Source organism: Aythya ferina (genome assembly GCF_964211825.1).
Source record: "Aythya ferina genome assembly, chromosome: 2".
NCBI classification, from domain to species: Eukaryota; Metazoa; Chordata; class Aves; order Anseriformes; family Anatidae; genus Aythya; species Aythya ferina.
The window spans coordinates 330,204-351,373 of record NC_140297.1 but is presented as its reverse complement, the minus strand read 5'-3'; the positions used below and the strand labels follow the sequence as shown (position 1 = coordinate 351,373).

At 39.8% G+C, this 21,170-nt stretch overlaps 1 protein-coding gene across 25 annotated transcripts in view; it reads left to right on the top strand.

The window, feature by feature from the left end:
• The window catches only part of SMARCD3 (SWI/SNF related BAF chromatin remodeling complex subunit D3), a 91,319-nt gene that overhangs the window by 35,079 nt on the left and 35,070 nt on the right, over positions 1-21,170 (top strand). For 20 of the 25 annotated variants that reach the window (XM_084511986.1, XM_084511985.1, XM_084512000.1 and 17 more), the window contains 2 exons: positions 7,946-8,163; positions 11,265-11,307. In XM_084511986.1, coding sequence (XP_084368112.1) covers positions 7,955-8,163; positions 11,265-11,307 — 252 coding nt within the window. In that variant the 5' untranslated portion in view covers positions 7,946-7,954. Of the gene's footprint in view, positions 1-1,953; positions 2,108-2,201; positions 2,232-2,294; positions 3,219-7,945; positions 8,164-11,264; positions 11,308-21,170 lie in introns of those variants that run through there. The other 5 variants (XM_084511996.1, XM_084511997.1, XM_084512004.1 and 2 more) reach the window with 4 other exon arrangements.

Here is a 21,170-nt window from a genome sequence, read left to right as displayed (position 1 = left end):
CCTTGGAATCAGATTATGCCCCCATTTCAGGGAAAAACTCCCTCTCAAATTATTTATATTTTATCTTCAATAAAATTATTTATTTGGTTATTAAAGGCATTATTATTATTTTTCAAAAATGGGGGTATGTAAATAGGGGTGGAAAGTTGTGAGAAAAATTCTGTTATGTGAACACTTAAATGGAAAGGAGAATTTTGTGATATTTACTAAGGACAGTTAGATTTTGGATTCATTTGATCTTTCTGGAAACATATGTTCTTTTGCTGAGGTCACTTTGCCCTTTGCTCTTGTGCATTTCATCTTGCCTTTGTTCTTTTCCGTATTGCTAGCTTAGAAGATGTCTTCTTCCCTGTTTGTGTCATTCAGATAGGATGCCTCTGTAATGTAAGATCTCTTAATGGTTAAAAATCTTAAGTGCAATACTCTATCCTGCTTAAATTCTTGATAGTTCGTTACACCTCTGCTCAGCAGTTCTTCTAGAAAGAGTAGATTTCTTTCAGTTATTTATTTTAACAATTTTCTAACTCCTGGTCTGTGGCATCAGGGTCCTGCACATTGTTTCTGTGGGAAGAGAGAAAGGAATTTTTTTCAAAGGTTTCATCCCTCACTTTGTCATTTTTTCCCCTCTCTGCTCTATTTCTAGCACTTTTATGGATATATACAGCTTTAATGACTACATTTATGCTGATTTATCTTATTCTTGATGTGTTTTCTACTGTCCAGTAGTACGTTTCAGGCTTTCTTTGACATTTCCCTCTGGGTGTTCAGCTTTTACTTTAAATTCTGTTGACCAAAACCAAGATATTAATCTCTGCAGGCCATTCCTCTTCTCAGTTTCTTCCATCCTCCAGATCCTATCATAGGCCGCCCTGTTGGCTGGATCCCTTCACTGGATGTTTTCCTTGTCTCCTTTTTCTTTTTTTTTTTTTTTTTTTTTTTTCCTTTCTTTCTCAAATAAGTATCTTCACATATAGCCTTGAGAAGATCCATAGTGCAGATCTTGTCAAAGCTTTTGTCCAGATGTCTGTCCTTTTGTGACTCAATTGCAGCAATCTTCTCTTTGGTACCGTGTACTGTTGACCTTGCCGGTGTCATCTTCCCACAAGAAGCTGCTGAGAAGTTCGTTTTCTTGTCCAGTTGTTCTGACCTTTTTAATTTGTTTTCTTTTTTCTATTACCACTTTATCTTCCTTCCAAAACCAATCTTCTTTCCTTTCATACACAAGATATACCTATAAAGGTCTATGTCCCTTTTTTAAACTATCAAGTCGTATCTGTATTTACAATATACTTGTTGTCAATTCAAATCACTTTCTTCCCTTAGTTATTCTTATTCTTTGCCCCCTGTGCTGTGCTTGGGAAGCTCTTAAAATAAGTCCTTACACGTATTTAGTTTCTGCTAATATGTGCTTTTACATAGCTTCTGCTAATCTTTACAGTTTAATACCAGTTATGCATTAAAAAATAGATTAAAGGACGGGTCTGGCTTTCCAATGATGTGTATGGGGTGTTTAATAGATTCACCAGTGTTATGGAAAAGGGGATGAGCAGTGAATTTCATAAACAAATTTTGCATCTTCTCATACATAAATGAACTATAACCATGCAGGAGGAAGTCTTGGATGTTATTGTGGGCTGCCTAGTATATAGCAGCAGCCACTGGTACTAAAAAAGCAAGTAAAATGTTAGCTTCATTAAGAAATGGGGCAGAGAATAATACAGAAGGTATTGCCAATCTGTTGGCGCATACTTATCAGATTTACTTTTTTTCATTTTGGTCTCGTGTAGCCATGCTCATTTGTGTGATAAATAAGCAAAAGGAGGGGTAACTCAGGGAGCAGTGATAGTGGGAGGCCTGTGAAGACTTCATCAGCAAGAGAATGGGAAATTTGGAGTGGTTAGGCCTTGTAGGAAATGATTATTTTTTTTTTTTTTTTTGGTCATAATATCTAAGGATAGAGATTGATTAGGAAAGTTGTGAAATCTCTGACACTGGAGGCTCTTAGGAACTGGTTAAAGGAGTAAACATCTGTCTAAGATGATGGAGATACTGGTGACACTTTATTCAGGCTAGGAAGAACTGGATGACCTCAAGGACTCATATTTCAGTATGTTATGGTATTTGTTTTATTATAACAGGAAGAACTAGAGATACTTTCCCCAAATTGAAGAGTGGTCTATTTTCTTTCAGCTGGTCATCAGTCTGCAGAGATCACTACCAGAAGTAGTAAGGTGAAGAGATTACTAGGTTTGAAAAAATTGAACTTCATTAATGAGAAATATCTTACTAATTTTTATATTATCGTGGATATAAATACTATCTTGTCAGAGCATGAACACTAGAAAGGGTAAAAGAAAGCCTCATGAACCATCGTCATTGGGCAGTTTGTTCCACTTTCCTAATACAGAGTGGTCTGTACATCTGTCTGTGCTAGGACATTTTCAGAGAACAGTTTCTGGAACGAAGTCACTGGTTTACTGCATACGTATTTTCTGTTTTGTTCAGCAAGGAGATGCTTGGGGTGTGTGCAGGGCAGCCTGAGGAATTCAAGTGATGTTACCACAGTGAAAAAACGTGATTGGGAGATGGTACTTAAAGAAGTCTGGTGGAGTAAAAACATTGTACAGCATTCAGTCCTTTCAGTTCAAACCATTCTCTGATTCTATGTTGACTTGATTAGTCTTTTCTTGGTTCTAGCCATGATGTTGCAGAGCTCTGTTCTCTCTCCCTTCCCAAGACCCTCCCAAACTCGTTTACAGAGTGAAGAGGCATATTCTCCTAGTTGTTCTTCCCACAAAATCCACTCCGTATCACATTAGATCACTATAGTGGGTGTGATCAGATCTACTAAAACCAGCAAGCTGATGGAACTCAAAGCTAGTATATTGGCTTTGTCTGTTTCAGTTCCAAAGGCTGGTTTTGTTTTATTTTTTTGTTATAGTTGTTTTGTTTTTGTTTTAACTGTGTACATTTGAGTGCTTTGGGGTTTGGTATCTAGTTGTTCAGAGTTCTGGATGGACGTGCGTGAAATAGAAAGGTGGTCACTGACCTTGTGTCTCAAGTTACAATTCACAGTTTTGTAAATGTAGTGTTTACCAAGTTAAAGATTTTTGGATTGTTATGAACATTTTTCAAAATGGGTGGAACTTGGAAGTCACAGCTGTGGAGCACTTGGACCCTGATTCTAGGATATGAGTGCTTTGGGGAAATGGAGGAAGGTAAATATAGTAGATGAGCAGTAAGAATGGAAATACTGATATTTCTGCTTACTAAGTCTTTAAAAGACTTAGAGACATTTAAAAAACAGGAAGCCATATGAGGTCATACCTGTAGTTATTAGAGGAGAGGAGAGAAGATGTCTACAAGTTCGTTTCTTATACTTAAAAGAATCTGTTTCACTGTTGGGGAACCATTTGTGCAGTCAGGAACCTGTTGCCACCAGGCAATATTATATGTTGATGTCTCTTGAGAAAAACGTCTGCAGTGGAAATATATAGAACACCTCTCCACTGCTGTTTCAATTCTTCCATCAGAAATTACAAGTTTACTTGAAGAATGACAAAGAAAAGGATGGAAAAGGCAATTCTCTAATGTAACAGGATGTTTAGGAGGGAAAGAAAGTAGAAAAGCCAAATGTGTGGCTTAAGAAGCTGTGCAGTAGAAGGTAGTGAAAGAGATTTAGCAGCAGTTGTTGGGGAGGTGGTCTTTTTGCACTGTCAGTGTGCTCAGTTTTGGAACGATGTATGCTAGGCCAATGATGGACTGTTTACAGATGCAGAAGCAGTGAGGAATGCAGGCAATCAACAGAATTCTTAGGGACCAGCATGCATGTGTTAAATATTGGTTGTGTACCTTTCTCTGTGTGCTGTACTGTTTGGCCTTGTCTAGCTGCTTTGCGAGCAGACGAACTCAACTCATTGCTTCGTCTGCTGAGAGCTGTAAGCGTGGTTCCTTCAGCTGGGGACATACTGTGGTCTTCCTTGTTTGTTATGCCCCACAGTGCTTTTGCCCTCTTTCCAGTAATGTTTGAAGTAGTGCAGAGTAACACGTGTATGGAATCAATAGAGGAAAAAAGGGGGTAGGTCTGTGTGTGTGGATGGAGGTTGAGTAGGAGCATCTGAGATAGTGATCTCCTAGGAAAAAGAATGTGTTAGTACTGTTCTGCTCTGCAGCCTCCACCATGGATGATATTTGTTCAGGACAGCTTCCATTCCTCTGATAACATGAGGAAGAGGGGAGAGAGAGATCCTAAGCTGTAGCCAGTGGCACTTCACAGATCTCTTTCAAAAGATGTAATTGTACTGTAATACTCTTTAGTGTTGTGGCAATTTCTTTTTTTTTTTTTTTTTTTTTTTTGTTTTTTCATTTTGTCATGATTGTGAAAACCTGTGGTTTTTTTCTGCCACTGTGTTCTTTCTCACGTGTTTGAGAGCAAAATAAACTGTTAGGTAAGGTAATTGCTTGTGTGTTCTCCTTTTACAAAAGTTTAGCTAGGGAAAGCATTTCTATATCTGTTGGGAGTCTGGTGGGCTTATGTCAGTGAGATGGCAGCTGCATAGTGAGTAAGATTTTATCTGTATATGATACTGGAGATAGGAGTATGAGAAGTTAAGGGAAAGAGTGAGGCACATAAATGAGTGAGATTGCATATGCTGTCCACAGTGTTGCTGCTCTTGCTAGAGCTGTCTCATTTTTCTGTTTCATGCTTTCTCTACCTTTCTCTGTTTTACTGCTTAACAAAGGGAACTGAAGAAAGTTCAAAGATCTCAAATTTAGATCAAGACTAGATCTGGCTTGCTGATCTTGTTCTCCAGGCTTTAAGGTGTTCTTTATGAGAATCAGAGGAGTGGGTTTGCAGTCTGGTCCTTGTGGCCAGACAGTCTCCAGAGGAGATGAACATGAGATGACTATGTCCAGGATCTTGACTCTTCTGAATGCCTGTCAAATGTCCCAGGATGATTGACAGGCAACAGCCGGCCTAATAGTCTGTTCTTTGCTGGAAGAAGGCCACAATTTGTAGATTGACAGACAACAGAAAGATCTTAAATACAGTCTCAAGTGTGAAGCCCATTCCAGGCCATTTGTTTCTGCAGACTCTGCTTGGGTCAGGGAATGGGAAAGAAGAGAGTTGCTCTGTTCCAGCAGTCTTCATAGCTCAGTGTTGATGGGAGACAATGTTTTCAGCTCTGCACAGAGCCTCAGTTTTGCCTCTTTGCTGTCTCTTGCTACTGCTCTGCTCAATGGTCATAACCACAATCAGTCTCCTACATGAATACTTCCTGAATCCACCTGCTTGGCTGATGTTGCTGGTCTCTCTCCTATTTCAACATTCCCTCTCTGCCCAAACCAGTGATAGCCATTGCTTCCTTACTGATTGTTTCCCTTCTTTCTTTCTTCCTTTTTCTTCGTGCATCCAAACACAAAGAATATTTAAGACTTGTGATGATCAGGGAGGGCACTGAATTGGGGTTTTGGGGACTACAGAGAACTTGGGTGGGTAATCTGGAGAGGCAGCTAAGCACTGTTGCTTCCAGCTTTCAGCCAGAATAGGTGCTTTGTTACTGTAAAATGTAACAGTCAGAGCATAATATAAGAGCTGCTTTTCTGGCTCAGAGGAAAGGTCCCTCCAGGCCTGCAGTGCTATCCCTAACAACAACCATAACAGATGGCTACAATAGACAGAGAGAAGGGCAGGTGTGTAGAACATCAGTCTTCAAAAATTTTTGATTGTGCACCCTTATCATTAAAAATTCTTGAGCATGCACCCTCCATATGTATGTATTTATTTATAAATTCTATATATGAACTCCCGTACCACTACGTACATTATAAAACAAACAGATATATATATATTTTTTTTTTTTTAAAAGGATAAAGATGAAACTCCATTTAAAAAAATGTTAATGGTACAAAAAAATATTTACTTCTTGCACCTTGGTGGATTGTCTTGTGCACCCTCTGGGGTGCATACATTCCACTTTAGAGACCACTAGAACACTTCTTCTGTTTACTTTCTTGGTCTTTGACTGTTGATAACTCAGAGAAATTTCTGAGCCAAACCTGTTTCCCATGTCTTCAGCATCCCTTTGAAAAGCAGTTCCATGGGTTCACTACCCACTGTGTGGCAAAACACCGTTTTGTTTGTCTGTGAGCCTGACTCCTCATGTGTTTCTCTGATGGCCAAGGTTTATGTACTAGTAGGGGCAGTGAACAGTCAATCCCCATCTGCCCTCTCCAGGCCACTTGTGATTTTGCAGAGTTCTTGCAAATGCCACCTTAGATTACCTTCGGTCATCTGTTTCCAGGTGGAAGAGTCATAGTATATTTGATTTTACTTACGTGAGTACTATTGCATATCTTAATTTTTCCATACCATTCTTTGTATTTTTTTCATGTCTAATCTACACTCAGCAGAAAACAGAACTGAACACAGTATTCACCGTACTGGCAAACCATGAACAATGGTGTAGTGATGTTCTCCGTTCCTTTCCTTGTCATTTCTATTATTTAATGGCTGATGATTTTTATAGAGGTGTCTATGTAAAAATCTTACTTTTGTTGGGCAACAGTCAGCTTAGAGTACGTTGTTCTGTATGTGTTGATTGGATTGATTTCTTCCATGTAAATCACTTGTAATATGTATTGAAATCCATTTTCATCCTCCTTTTACTTGTGCAGTCAGTCTCCTTAAGTCCTCCTGCAGTTCTTTGAAGCTGGTCTTCATCCTTGCCAGCCTGAATAACTTAACATCATCTACAATTTTTTTGCTTCCTTACTTTCTCTCTCTCTCTTTTTTTTTTTTTTTTAAGGTTGCTTCTGAATATGCTGAAAAGCATGGGTCCCAGAAAAACTCCTTTTATTGTCAGAAACATTTACTTTTTCCCCGTTTCTATACTTTAACCAATTACTTGCCTATAACGGATGCCATGGCCTTTTGGTTTCCTTGGAAGACTTTCTAGAGGGAGTTTAGAATTTCAAAAGACTTTTATGTATGATCATTCTTTTTCATGTGTTGGTTTAGATGCATATAGTGTGTGTGCATGTCTGTATTTTCACAAATACATAAATATTTATAATAAATGTTTTGGTAATTCTTAGAATGAAACTAAGTTCTCTCTGTTTTAAATTAAGTTTTATGAGTGGCAATTATTTTAATGGTCTTTTACCTTGAGGAATATAAACTAGGATTTACCATTGACTTTGCTATATGTCTAGTACATCATTAAGCTTGTGGTCTCACCTAAAGTGTCTGCTCCAGAGCATGCTGAAGTCAACATAAATGTCAGGACTTTCAAATGCCTAAAGGAGCTGCTGGCAAACTGTCGCTGTCTCTCTCTCTCTCTCTCTCTCTCTTTTTTTTTTAATTATAGAGCCTTGATTGGAAAGATGACCTTTTCTTAAAGAATTCTTGTCACTTCATGAGCTTACGGTGCTCTCCAGTGTAGGTGGAGGCAAGGGCTCTTAATGGAAAATGTTTTAGCATAGCATTTCCGTAGTTCAGCTTTGCTTGTTACAACATCCCTTATGAGCAAAGCAACCTGCTAGTCACTGCAAAATCTGAAGTGCTGTGGATGTGAGCTTGCTTGTGGCTTTGTTTAGTGTGTGGACTGCTCCAATTTGAACTGTGTATAGCATGCCATGTCAGCTTTAGTCTGAAGGTAGAGCAATCTACTGTAATCTGGCCTGGGTGCTACTGACCACTGAGTGTTTTCCCTAGCCTAGAATTTCTCATCTCTGTTTCCTGTCTACTTTATCACAGAGTTCCTCTTTACAGTGTCCATGAAATTCCTATTCAGATCTCTTGCACTTTGCGTTGCTGCATAGTGTTTAGAAGGATGGTAAAAATTGGGAACTTGCTGGAGCTAGTGTCTGGTTATGTACAAATGTTGCAGCTGAGGAAGCAGGGACCAAACTGGCTCTTCTTTCTGTTTTGCTTCTTCCCTAGCGACCTGGGATGCCATCAGGAGCTCGAATGCCCCATCAGGGGGCTCCCATGGGTCCCCCAGGTCCCCCATATGTTGGAAGCCCCTCAGTGAGACCTGGGATGCCCCAGACTGTGATGGAAACAACAAGAAAACGCACTGCGCCACAGCAGGTCCAGCAACAACAGGTGCAGCAGCAAGTGCAACAGCAGCAGCAAGCTACCCAGAATCGAACTAGGAGGTGAGTATTCCAGGAAGGAAGCAATGGAAAACAATTTGAGGAAGAAAAATTATTGATCTCTGTTTAGCAATAGGTAAGACCATTAAGATTGAATGAGACAGACCAGAAGATTTATATAATGTCAGTTTCTTAAAACTGGCAAAAAAAAAAAAAAAAGGTAAATTTTACTCTGTATTTTGTGAATGGTCTCTGAACAAGTTGACCATTACTAATTTCTTGTTTTGCAGTTAAAATGCTTTTTTTACCTTGCAAGTGTATTGGGCTATAAATCTGGCCATTACATTTAGCTTGTAAAGTTAATGAACAATTCTTTTCTAATATACTACATCGATTTTATAATTTGTTGTCTGCTTTGTATAGTTTCTCTGATTTCTGACTGGCTAAGAAAATGGTTTATAAGCAAGGGACAAGTGGAAAAGATTGTTGGTTGGTAATATGAACTCTTGTACTATGGTCACTAAGCAGACTGTTCATAACACTTGCAGTTTTCCTAGGCATTGCTACATGTAAAGTAGAGAGATAATCATGGGAAATAATTTCCCAGAATTAGAGGGACTTCTAAAATGAGCTTTGTTTTTAATTTATGTCCACTTCATGCAGTGCTGAGTGCACTCTCTCTTAAATAATAGTTCTCCAATTTCTTTTTGCAACTTATTAGACCTTATCAGAAAGGAGTTACCAAGTGTGAGCCAGTTCCCAATAAACAGATAGGGTGCAGTCTGCCTTTGCAGTCTGCAGATAGGGGGCTGTCTGCCATTTGCAAAGTCATTATAGGTATATATAGATTCAGACATTGTTCTGGTGGTGTCATCATATCTACTTGTAGGTAAATGTGACTTCCTATGCTCAGTGCTTCAGGAGCCCTGCTCTGTCCAGGGTGTATGCCTTGGGTCAGCAAGCCAGACTTGGGAATGTTTGTATCTGGGATGCATCTGGAAAGGACTCCAATACCGAGAGTATTAATATATTAAGATTGAATAAGTTTAAATACAGAAGGAATGTGTGTGGGTGCAGCATGTGAGCACAAGAGATACATGTGCGTCATGGAGGCCTTGCCCAGCACTAGCCAAAATGCACATTCCACAGTACTTCCCAGGAGATTCTTCAGGAAACTGCAGAAAATAATGCCCAGCCTTTAAATATACAACCTGAAAAATGGCCACAACTGGATAATTGAATTAAACTTCACTCACCAGTTTCCAGGGATCATTAAAGAAGAATAGTTTGTTACCTAAAAGTTGATGTCAAAAGCCACAGAATAAAGCAATTCCCCCTCCCAGTTCTTAATTTTAACATTTACAGCAGTAATCACAACTGTGGTGAGGGCAGCTTACACCAGTGCTTGTTAGGTACTCTGAAAAGTTTCTCTGTTTCTTCTGCCATGCCTTTCCTCCAGATAATGTTTTCAGTGTTTTCCCCTTGTTCATTTCTACCTCCCTGTCATTTCCCATTGAAACTTTCCTAGTTTTTCAGGCAAACTTTTCTGGCACCTTGGGTCCCAATTCTTGGATTAATTGAGCCCAATGTTGTATGGCACAAAAGGGCCAAGATGGTGTAATCTTCCTTTCTTGGCAGGTTTAGAAGACTAAAAGCAGGTAAATCTTTCTGTAACAGACTCCTGGAGAACTTTTGAGAACCATGTTTTTTGTGGGGTTGCCTTGTTTGTTATTTTCTTTATAACTGAAAGCATAGGGGTTGCTGTGGGTGCATATTCCACTTCCTTTGGGAGGATGCGTTTTGCTCAGGCATTGCTTCCAGAATCTGAAGAGTTCAGTGCAGATTTGATTTTTGTCAGTTGTGGAAGGTCTTGGAGATTTAAACCATGTAACGTTCTAGTCCCATTATTTCTGTGCTTTAAAAAGAGACATAGTTCACCTGTGAAAGTGGATACAACTGTGTAAATGAATTTTCTACCCCAAGAGAGGATGTAGTTTGCACCTCCAAGCAGAGTTTCTCAGGGTTGGCTTATGTGGAGATGAAGAAGAATCTGTTATTTCAGGCCAGGCTTACTATTAGCAAATGCAGGAAGGGAGTATGCTGCACTGATGTGTGTGGAAACAGCCTTTATGTGGACATGGCTGATGACAGACTTCCAGGATGGAAACAGTAAGGAAGGGCATCCTTGTGACATGGCAGACTGGCAGCAGGCGGTTGTCTTTCTCCCATTTTTCTGTCACAGATGGAGTGATTCATCTCCTCTTTAAGATAAAGGCCTTGCAAATTACAGAGGTGAAGAGTAAGGCCTGAATTCTCTCTTGGCCTTGCTAGAGAAAGCTAGGTGACAGTTTGATGGGAACAAATGCTTTTTAGAATCTGAGGAATTCAAAAGACGATATATTTGGCAGTCTTCCTAACAGTACCATTTCTTAGGCTTATATAAATTTGGCTGTATGCATATGAACAAAAGGAGTGTTTTTAAAAGCATACATATGTAAATGTGCTTGTGTCTGGGTATGGACACATTATGCATATGCCCTAGAGGAACGCAGATATCTTCCCACATACATGTTCATAAAGATGAACAAGCATGGAGACATAAACTCACTTACCTTTGTAGATCACTCACTTCAGTAAAACAATTGTGTATACGTAGGGAAGGGTGCATATATTTGTGTTTTCATATGCAAATGAACATCAGCACTCAATTTTGGGCATGAATGAATACATACTCAGATCAGTTTGAACAAGTTCATGTTTTCAGTTTACAGGCACTCACCTCTTGTGTGTGTGCATAGGTATGTCTGTGCACACTTCCACACACGTGCAGTGTCTGTCTCCATGCTCTTTCTGTATCTATAGACGACATGCACATGCACTTGCATACATTGCCGCCCTGCACCATAGAAGATGCTGTGATCAAAGAACTTGTGCACTTCTTTCCAAGATGCATAACAGACAGCTCTGATTTGTTCTTAGCTAACTACCTCCCCAGGCTGCTGAGAGAAGGGGTCCTAGGTCCTGGGCATGGGTGAGACCCTTTTGCTGATGCATGCACAGCTGTGCACCAGCATGTGGAGATGTCAGGATAATTTAGCAGGTGGCCTCGTTACTCCTAGATCTGTCACCATGGTAACGTGTTTTTTTCTTTAAAAAATGTACAGTGCCAAGAGGAGGAAGATGGCTGACAAAATTCTCCCTCAGAGGGTGAGTCGCTTTCATTTCCTATTCCCTTCACAATCAGTTCAGCATCTTAGTGTAATTAGAGGGATTTTAGAAAATACTTTCACTTTTTGTTTAAAAATCTAATTAAAAAGTAAGTAGGCAGTGGGTGAAAGTCTAGAGAGCAAGGCTGGGGCTAGGGCTGGGGGCTGGGAGTGTGGAGTACAACCCGGCCTGTCATCCTCTTGCATTGGGTTAGCTGTGCCAGCACTGCCACTTGCTGGATGGACAGTGGTGCTGGTCTGTGAGGTACATGACTTGATGATGCTGGGGCCCTCTGGATCTTAAAGATGTTTTTGATCAATTTTTGAGGCTGGCCAAAAATTGGTTCGGAGTGCAGATGTTCCTGCAGGAGACGAGCTTGTTGTTAGGTCTTTCTGGCCCAGTAGACCTGCCAGGTTCTAATTTTTGCAGTTGTGTCTTAGTACGAGTGAATCCACATAAACAACAGAGTTCAAGGGGCCTGTACTGTTCAGACAGATAATAACTCTTATCCTTGCAGGTATGTCTAGGTTTTAGTGGGTGTCTATGCTTGATCCTCAATGTTTAAATGTTCTACTTCCTTCTCAAACATCAGCATTTCTCTCTACTCTCCTTCTCTTTCATTATTCCCAGACTTTTCTGTTCCTGTACTCTCTGTAGTACAGTTCCCCTAAAACATACACGCTCCCAAAAAGCAAGGTTCTTTAGTCTTCTAAACACACACACTCATCACACTGTAGTCCCAGTTTCTTTGGCTTCTGGTGCTCTTTCTGGGCTCAGAATTCCTTTCACAGTTATGTGGATCTCCACTTCCTCTTCAAATCTACCTTTCAGCTACTAGTGTAAACCCGAACTTGATGGCAACCTTCAGATTCTCTTCTGTGACATTCCAAAGGTACCTAGTTACAACCAACTGAAGGTGAACCCACTTTGATACTCCTGATACCAAATTATCACTTCTCGTGTTGTAACTCCTGCCACCCCCTGAAAGCACAGTCTTTAGTAGGTTACCCATTTGTTTTTTCATGCTGCTGTCTTGAAAGAACTAAGCTACCATGAAATTCAGACCTTTGAACTACTTGCAGTCTCCATGCTGTTTGTGTTGAAAGTTTCATTCCTGCTTTGCTTGTAGTCTGTACTTTCTTAAACAAGACATGTAGCTGCCATTCTGTCTCACAAATTGTTTTCAGAGACAATTATATATCCTGTATGGTGAAACTATCATTGTAAATGTGTGTCCATTTGAAGGCTTTTTTTTTTTTTCTGTCCTGGTGCCTTTATAAGATGAAAAGGTCTCAGATAGAACAGAGGTAACCAAAATTATTTGGCAACAGAAGACTTATGCCTCTTTAGCAAATCCATGATAATTTTTAATAGGTAGAGCATACATTTTGATATGTCAAAAAGCTATACACAGATACTAGCACCTTTCAGAACCACGCTGTTACCAAGTCTTCCTGCCTTTCAGTATCTTTGTTGCTGTCAGCCAATAATTTTAACTGATGCAATGATTAGACAACACAAATTGCTAGAGTCCTGTCTGCAATAGAGTTTTATGAGTGCAGTTGAAGTGGTGGTATCAATGATATGATTTTGTGTCTGAATTAAGGTACTCCATTAGGCTGCTGTCTGTGTATCAGAACCTCCTAACTCCCACCAGTCATGAGATGGGAAGATGCTGTGTACATTAGTGTCCTGTCAAGTGGAAGATTTGCACTGGTGGGTATTGAAAGCAAGCAAAACACAGGGTAAAACTTCTAGCTTTCCAAAGCTAGTTCTAGATTATTTTCCAGCCATTGGGCATCTGTTTCCAGCTTTTTGCAGTCTCTTGCCTTCTGGTAACTGTGATGGAAAGAGGTGTTGATATTAAACACATTTTACTCTTGAGAACCAGCTTACGTAATAGAAGATGGAAAATGAGGTGAGTTCTCAGTGTTGGTTACTATGCTAGTCAGGAAATTGCACAGATGCACTGCTACTGGACTTCCAGACTCTGATCAAGCTTGTGCTTCATTTTGCAGCATGTTTCTAGCTGGGAAGGGTTGCACATATTCTACAGTTTAGCTATTTGACAAGGACTTTGTTTTGCATAGATATAATTGTACAAGAACAGTTCAGTCTAGCAAACTATTGTGTATAGGAAGATAGGATTATCGAACCCCAGGGGACCTCCTGGCACATCCAGTTTGATTCACCTGCCATAGAAGCCATGTCACACAGTTGCTGTCTCAAGACTAGCTAGCTTCCTTACCTCTGAAATATTTTAGATTTGGCAGCTCCCACACTTTTTTTTGGTTAGGCTCAGCAAAGCAAGTGGTTTTAGTTTTCCAAGTAAGAGTGCCTCCCTATGATTCTAATCATCACAGTCCTTCGTTGTATCTATTCCACACTAATTTCACACCTTTTGAACTTCTTTAATTTTACCTCTCAGGAGACCACAACTATATATAGTATTCTAGATTACCAGTATCACCGATACTTGAATAAAATTAATGCATTTTTGTGTCTACTGGAAAGAGGTAGTGATACCCCATTACGATCAGATTTTCTTTATTACGGCCTTCCTGCATTGATATAGCATGCAGTCATTCTATGACTGACTAGTACTCAGAAATATTTCTACTTCTTTTCTTTGTAACTGGCAATTTCCCATATTAGAGTAGGAATTGTTGGTATAGAATCATAGAATCATAGAATATCCTGAGTTGGAAGGGACCCTTAAGGATCATCAAGTCCAACTCTTGACACCGCACAGGTCTACCCAAAAGTTCAGACCATGTGCCTAAGTTCACAGTCCAATCTCTTCTTAAATAATAGACTCTAAGGAACATAATCTTGTGCTTTGTAATATTATTGTTCATCCCATTTCTATTATACAGTTCTCAGCTTCCTTATACTCTTTGTACTATCCTCTGCCTTGTATTGACAATACCACCAAATTTGTCATTATTAAGTTTTGTTAACATACTTCTAATCTCGTGTCTCGGTTTCTACCTCAAGCCACATCTGCCTTTAGAGAAACATGACTGCATACCAGATTGCCCCTTTTCTTTCTCCAGGGCATTCTTCCTCATTACTGCTGGTCAATGTATGTCTTTCTCTTAGTTCTGAGTCATTGCGTGTTTTCCAGGCTCTGTGACTGTGATTGACTGTTCTGTTTTTTCAGCTTCTATGCCTACTTTATAATGCAAGAAGCTCTACTAAAAATTCTTCTGACTCCACAGCTATTCATGTCTTTGCTTTCACCCATTAAGCTTGCTGAGTGGAGCACAACTTCCAGACAGCAAGCTATGTCTCCTTTGGTGGGATGCTTGCGTCGTACTATTGGCTACACTTTCTCAGTGCTTCCCTCTGAGGACTTCTTGTCTGTTTGTGTTGATGGGTTTTCGTACACTCATCCTTCAATTTTCATCCTCTTTTCTTCACCTTTATAAAGATAATCAGTCAACTCCTGCTGCTGTTCACTGACCACCATATAGGAGTCCTCTGCTGAACTCTCATACCATAATAGCTGTCCTGTTGTTGTTTATTCACTGCATGTCTGTTGTCCACCTTTTTCTCTATCTGTGTCAACCAGAAGTGTTACTGTGAATCTGCTGCTATTCATTCATAAGGAAAAAATGGTGAGGAATGTGATAATCAGTGGCAGCCTTAGCTTTAGCAACTGTGAAATAATGAAGTTCAAAATCCTGAAGGGAATGAGAAAGAGAACAAGTAAAGTGTAGACCCTGTATTTCAGACAAGCAGAGCTTGCATTATTCAGGGAACCGGTAGGTGTGATCCCATGGGAGGCAACTCTGAAGAGCAAAGTAGCTCAGGGAATCTGGAAGGTCTTTAAGGGCAGCCTCCTTCATGCCCAAGAGCATCCAGATATGCAAGAAAATGTGTAGATTTATGAGGAGCCCAGATTGATAAGCAGGGAACTTGGAGTGCAGCACCCAGTATCAAAAGGCAGTATACAGGAAGTGGAAGCAGGGACAGGCTAAAGGAGGAATTTGGAAACATTGCCTGGGCAAGTAGGGATTGGTATCAGAAAAGTCAAAGCTCAGATGTAGTTGAGACTTGCAGGCAACATCAAGGACAACAAGAGCTTTCACTGGCACATTAGTAATAAAAAGCTGACCAAGGAAAATGTGGGCCTGGTGCTGTATGGGGTAGGTGATATAGAGATGAATGACACAGATAAGGCTGAGTTACTCAGATCCTTCTTTGTCTCAGCCCGCACTTAAAATGTCTCCCATACCTCTGTGATCAGTTAACATGTTCAAAAGTAATGACCAGTAATAGACAGGGATTGAGCCAGGGATTATATGAGGTAACTCAACCCGTACAAGCCCATCAACAGGCTGCATCCACAGTGCTAAAGGAACTGTCCGATGTCCTTGCAAGGTTATTCTCTATCACCTTTGAAGTGTTGTGGAAATCAGGATAGGTCCTTGATGACTAGAGAAGGGCAGTTTTTGCACCCATCTTCATAGAAGACTGAAAGAACAACCCAGGGAACTGCTGGCTAATCAGTCTCACCTTGGTCCCTGGGAAAATTGTTGAGCAAGTCCTATTTGAAACACATTTTGGGGCATGTGAAGGAGAAGGTGCTAACTGGGAGCAGTGAACATCGATTTACCAAGGGTAAATCATGCTTGACTAACCTGATTGCATCTTCTATTAAAATGACTGAATCTGTGAGCAAGAGATAGTAATGCATATCATTTACCTTGGCTTTTGAAAAGTTTTCAACATTGTCTGCCACAATATTCATATATCCAAGTTGTTACATTTTGATCTAGATGGGTGGACAACCAGACAGGTAAAAATATGGTTGGATGATTGGACTTAGAGGGTAGTGGCTAATGGGTCACACTACAAGGAAGGCAGTGACAAGCTGAGTACTGCAGTGATATGTCCTGGCAGCTGTTCTGTTTAGCATCTTTATCAGTGACCTGGAGGAGGCAGTTGATATGCTTGCTCACAGTATTTGCAGATGATGGGGCGGGGGCAGCAGTTGGTACACTTGAAGGCAGGCTGCCATGCACAGGAAGCTGGACAGGCTGGAGAAATGGGCTGACAGGAACATCATGAATGGTGGCTACAATGGTGATCTGGGCTGTTGTGTCCCCATGTCTTACATTCTTTGCTTCTAATATTTTGACTGTTCAAATACATTTAATAATTTGTGTTGTCTTCTCCCAGATCACCATGGTATAGATCCATAGTGCTCTGTTCTCTATTTCCAGTATTGCCGTTGAATTTCACTTGTAGATTCTGTTCATTACATTAAGTTATAAAAGCTCCAGAACCATTCCTCTTCTTTATATCTGTCATTTTATTTGTCTGCTTATTGCTGCTCATCATGCCTTGATCATGACTTGATTAATTTACCCACAGTGAGTTTTGGTCACTTCCATCAGAAGCTGTGATCTCATTAGCATCCCCTGGTATAGATAAATAACTGCTTGCTTTATTGTGCACTTCATTGTACTTGTTCAGTACTGTAACATTTCTGCAGCCCAGTCAGCAAACTCAGAAACAGCTTTTTCTGCAAGTGTGTTGCAGTCTTTTCAGGTCATTATTAACGTAAAATGTTAGTGCATTTACATCTCTCTTTTATGCTTTCCTGAATCATTTAAAGAAAAATACCAAGTCAAAGATGTTGAAAGATGTAAGGTTTCATATATCGTTTGGCCACGATGAAAACTGAATCACTGTCTTACTGCCTTTTTTTTTTTTTTCCTTCCTATTTCTTCAGGGTACCCATGGCCATTAATTGTTTTTTATCTTTGTCTCACTGAATTCCTTAAAATGTTGTTGTGAAGGTCCCTCTAAGCAACACTTTTAAGCCTAAAATATCTTTTTTTTTCCTTTATCCATTTTGACATCTTCAAGGAATGGGTGGGACAAAATTTTCTTGCAAAGTGACACAGCTCAATCTGTTGATACTTAGAAGGCTAAATTTGAAATTCATATGGTGCTTTCAAGTACTCCTCCAGCCACAGCAGTAATGAGCTTGGAATGGACACAGTAGATCAGTCTTGACATAATGTGTATCTTTCTCTTTAGCCTGGCAGACTAGAGCAGAGTTGTTTCTTTGGTGTGCTTGAGAAAGTTTAGCCTAGATTTAGATGCCCATGACTCTTTATTTCATAACTGGGAAATGTTCATGATATTCTGCTCAAAATGTTGTAGGGGAATCAGAGTAAATCTCTTTAAAGCTTACATGTATGTTTTAGCTGCTCATAACAGGCATATCTGTCCTGATTCCATGGTTCTTCTTTACTTTAAATCAAAATACTATTCATCTTTTTGGTTTTATTCCTGTAATTCTGTGATTATAAACAACTAAATATTTTATCTTGTCAAATTCTTTTTCTTTAGCTAATGTTTTGTTTTGTATTTTTGATAATGAGATAGCCAGACTAAAGGTAATATTCTAAATGAATTTACAAATGCATCATGCCCCAACATGATTGCATATTAGGATGATGATGATTATGATGGAGCTGGGGGGTAAGTAAGGAAAAGAAGTAAGAGTTAAGGAAATGGCAAAGCAAAAGCAGAGGAAAAAAAGTTTTATGAATTAGAACACTATTTTTTGGGAGTTGGGAAGTGTAGACTGGGGATTCCACCTCTGTGCTAAGGAATGCTGGATTAGATTACACTCTGCTGCACTTTCATTACTGGGCAGCTTCACCTCTGCTTTGTCTGACTACACTGTCTTGAAAAGTGATACTATGTGTTATCCCTGCTTCCCAGTAGTCTAATCCAGAATCTCAACACTTTGATGCTTAGAAACTTTTCAGATTTAAAATCTTAATTAATCAATGTTCAGCTTAAATTCATTTTTTGGAATAGCATATCTTTAGCTTAAAATCATTTTTGTTTCTGAGATAAAAGAAAACTTTCAAATCTTTTGAAACTTGAAAATCAGAATTGTCATATGACTCGCATTCTCCTGGCTTACCAAATAATATCTTAGAGCATGGCTAGAAAGTATATATATATATACAGCCTGCATCTGCAGTATAAAACACATAAGCATGCAACTCAACACTTCTTCTCCAAGCCTTGGAAGCCCTGAGAAAATAATTTTTGACATTATTTATTTAGTAGGAAAGGCAGCCAATGAAAGTCATAACTTTCTGGGGAAGTTTTTATGACACTAATTTGTTTTACAGTGCAATGGGGACTTTGTGCCGAGGATCAGTGGTGAGATTTCACTCTGGTGATCTGCATCCTAGTCAGAAGGGAATATGATTCTTGAGAAGGGGTGGGGATGGATGGACAGAAAATTTTTTGTCTGTGAGTCTGTGTGTCTGTGTTCGTGTCCATCTATCCATAGGGATGGAAGAGGGGAAGTCTGCCATAGCACTGGTGGGAGGAAGTGTATGTGTACCCTAAAAGAAGTGCTTGAAGCTATGACTTTTTAGATTTCATTCCTCAGTTTGTCACAGTGGTTCTGGTTTGGTTTTGAAGAACATGCTCTCACAGTTCACACTACTCAATTCTTTCTCTCTATTACATTCCTTATGTATGTTACATTACAGTTAGTTACCTAAACTGGCAGCACATCCAAAGTCTGTTATTAGCATATTTCATTAGCTCACTTTTGGGGATTTTTCTTCTTTTTCTTTGCAAGGTTGGTACTAAGGCAGTTGGCCCCGTGATCAGTCTTTAATGAACTCCGGTGACAGCTGTAGGCTGATAATTCTCAGCTCAGTTCCTCATCCTGACCTCTTTGGCTAGGTGCTATGTACTGTGTAACTCTTGCACTAAACACCCTATCCTCTTCATCCACAGTTCCATGCACAGTGCTTCATAAGGTGCCTTACTCAATTCCTTATAAAGTTATTGAAAGTCATTTTCACCCCTCTATGATGAATTATCTTGGCTTGTTACTGTATTCCCACAGTTTTTCTAAAGCTTTATTAAAATTGGCACTCCAGTCCATATTATTCCTATCTTGATTTTGAAAGATTTTAAGGCCACCAAAACATAGTTTTTAATTAAGTCCCGCTTTATTCAACCAGAGGTGTAACTGCCCTTTCCAGTACACTCATGAACTTAAGTGTTTGCTTTGCCTGCCCACAAAGACTTCTTAATTATTTCTGAACTTTTACTTTCAAGAGCTGTTTGTCTATATCAGGATTCTGATATATCTGCTCATAGATAAAACATAGGACTAGAAGGATCTCTTGGTGATGAACAGAGTACTTCTACAATGAATCACATTCTATAAACTTTGTCATAACCAGCAAGGCTCTGTCTTAAACATGAATTCAAGGTACTGTGGGCAAGAACCTGCTGGAGGGCTATTCAAGAAAATCATGTTTCTGATCAAAACCTTCCTCAGAATTCTAGCATGGGGTTATTGACAAATCTCTTGATACAAGAAAAAATGAGCAGATTGGATCACATAAATTTTCAGATTTATACAGATAGTAGATTTGTACAGATTCATAGCTGCTACATCTAGCTGTATAAAAAGATAAATTGCTTCAGTAAACAAACTTTATTGAGAGTCCCTATTGCTGTATGGATTCTCTATTCTCATTTACTTTCTGTCATTGTTGATGTCCTCCATGTTTTTTGATTCAGTGATATCCTTAAATACATTAATGGTAGTTTATCTTTTTCTAGTGATTCCTTCAGAACTCTCCTGAGGAACTGCAAGCCTTGTCTGCATATGTGCTATACGTATTACCTGTGCATTTTACTTGAAATTAAATGTTTTATATAAAACATGCATTCACAGTTGTGCAGTATGAAGTAAAAAATAACTGTGATTTAGTCTCTGTTACATATAGAAAAATGTAAGCTGGAAGTGACCAGTGGAGGTCATGCAGACTAGTCCTTAAAGACAAAAAAGATTCACTGAATATCAAGCAAAAACATGATTTGGATTGATAATTGTTTAAACCTTAGTAATCACAAAATAATTTGGAACAGCCGAACTTCTGAAGGTCATGCAGAGCAACCGTTTCTCAGAAAAAAATGGTTCAAGTGACGTTGTTCAGGAACACGTCTGGTCAGTTCTGAATACCTCCAAGGCTGAACATGCCACGGAATCTTTTGGCAACCTGTTCCAGTGTTTTAGTATCATCATGGTTCCTTCTATTGAGTCAGTTTCCCATGTTGCAAGGTGTATCTGTTGCCTTTCATCCTGTTGCTGTGCACCTCCAAGAAGAGCCTTGCTCTGTCTTCTCTGCACCTTCCCATAGGGCAGTTGCACTCAGCAATAGGCTGTCCTCTTCCCTGCCTTTTCTCAAGGCTGGACAAATGCAACTCTTGCAGCTTCTCTTGGCAGGCATGTGCTCCAGCCCCCAGTCATCCTTGTGGCCTGCTGTGGGGCTCACTCCAGTACATCACAAGTCTTTCTGGTCCTGTGTGCAGAAGTCCAGATGCAGTTTTCCAAGTTTGGCAAAGCCTCTTTCCTTGGCTTGATGGCATCTCTTAGGCTAATACTGCCCATTTTGTGGTCAGCCTTTATCAAAGCCGGGTTACCTCAGACTCATTCTCCACTTACCGTCCATGAGGACCCCCAGGTCTTCTCCTGCAAAGTTGTTTTCTACTCAATTGACGCCCACCTGTACCAGTGCATGGGGTTATTCTAGCCCAGGAGCAGCACTTTGTATTTGCCTGTGTTGAACTTCATGATGTTGAAGTGCCATCCTCTTTCTGCAACTTGTCAAGGTCTCTCCCAATAGCCCTGCTCTCCCAGCTCTGTCCCAGGCTCAGGGGCCAGGGAGGCCTGAGGGCACAACCTGCCAGGAGAAATGGAGACAAAAACAGCACTCGCCCTTTTCCATAGCTTTTGACTTGAGCAGCAGACCCAGGTCGTCCTTAGTCTTCCTTCTCCTGATGACTCGCTT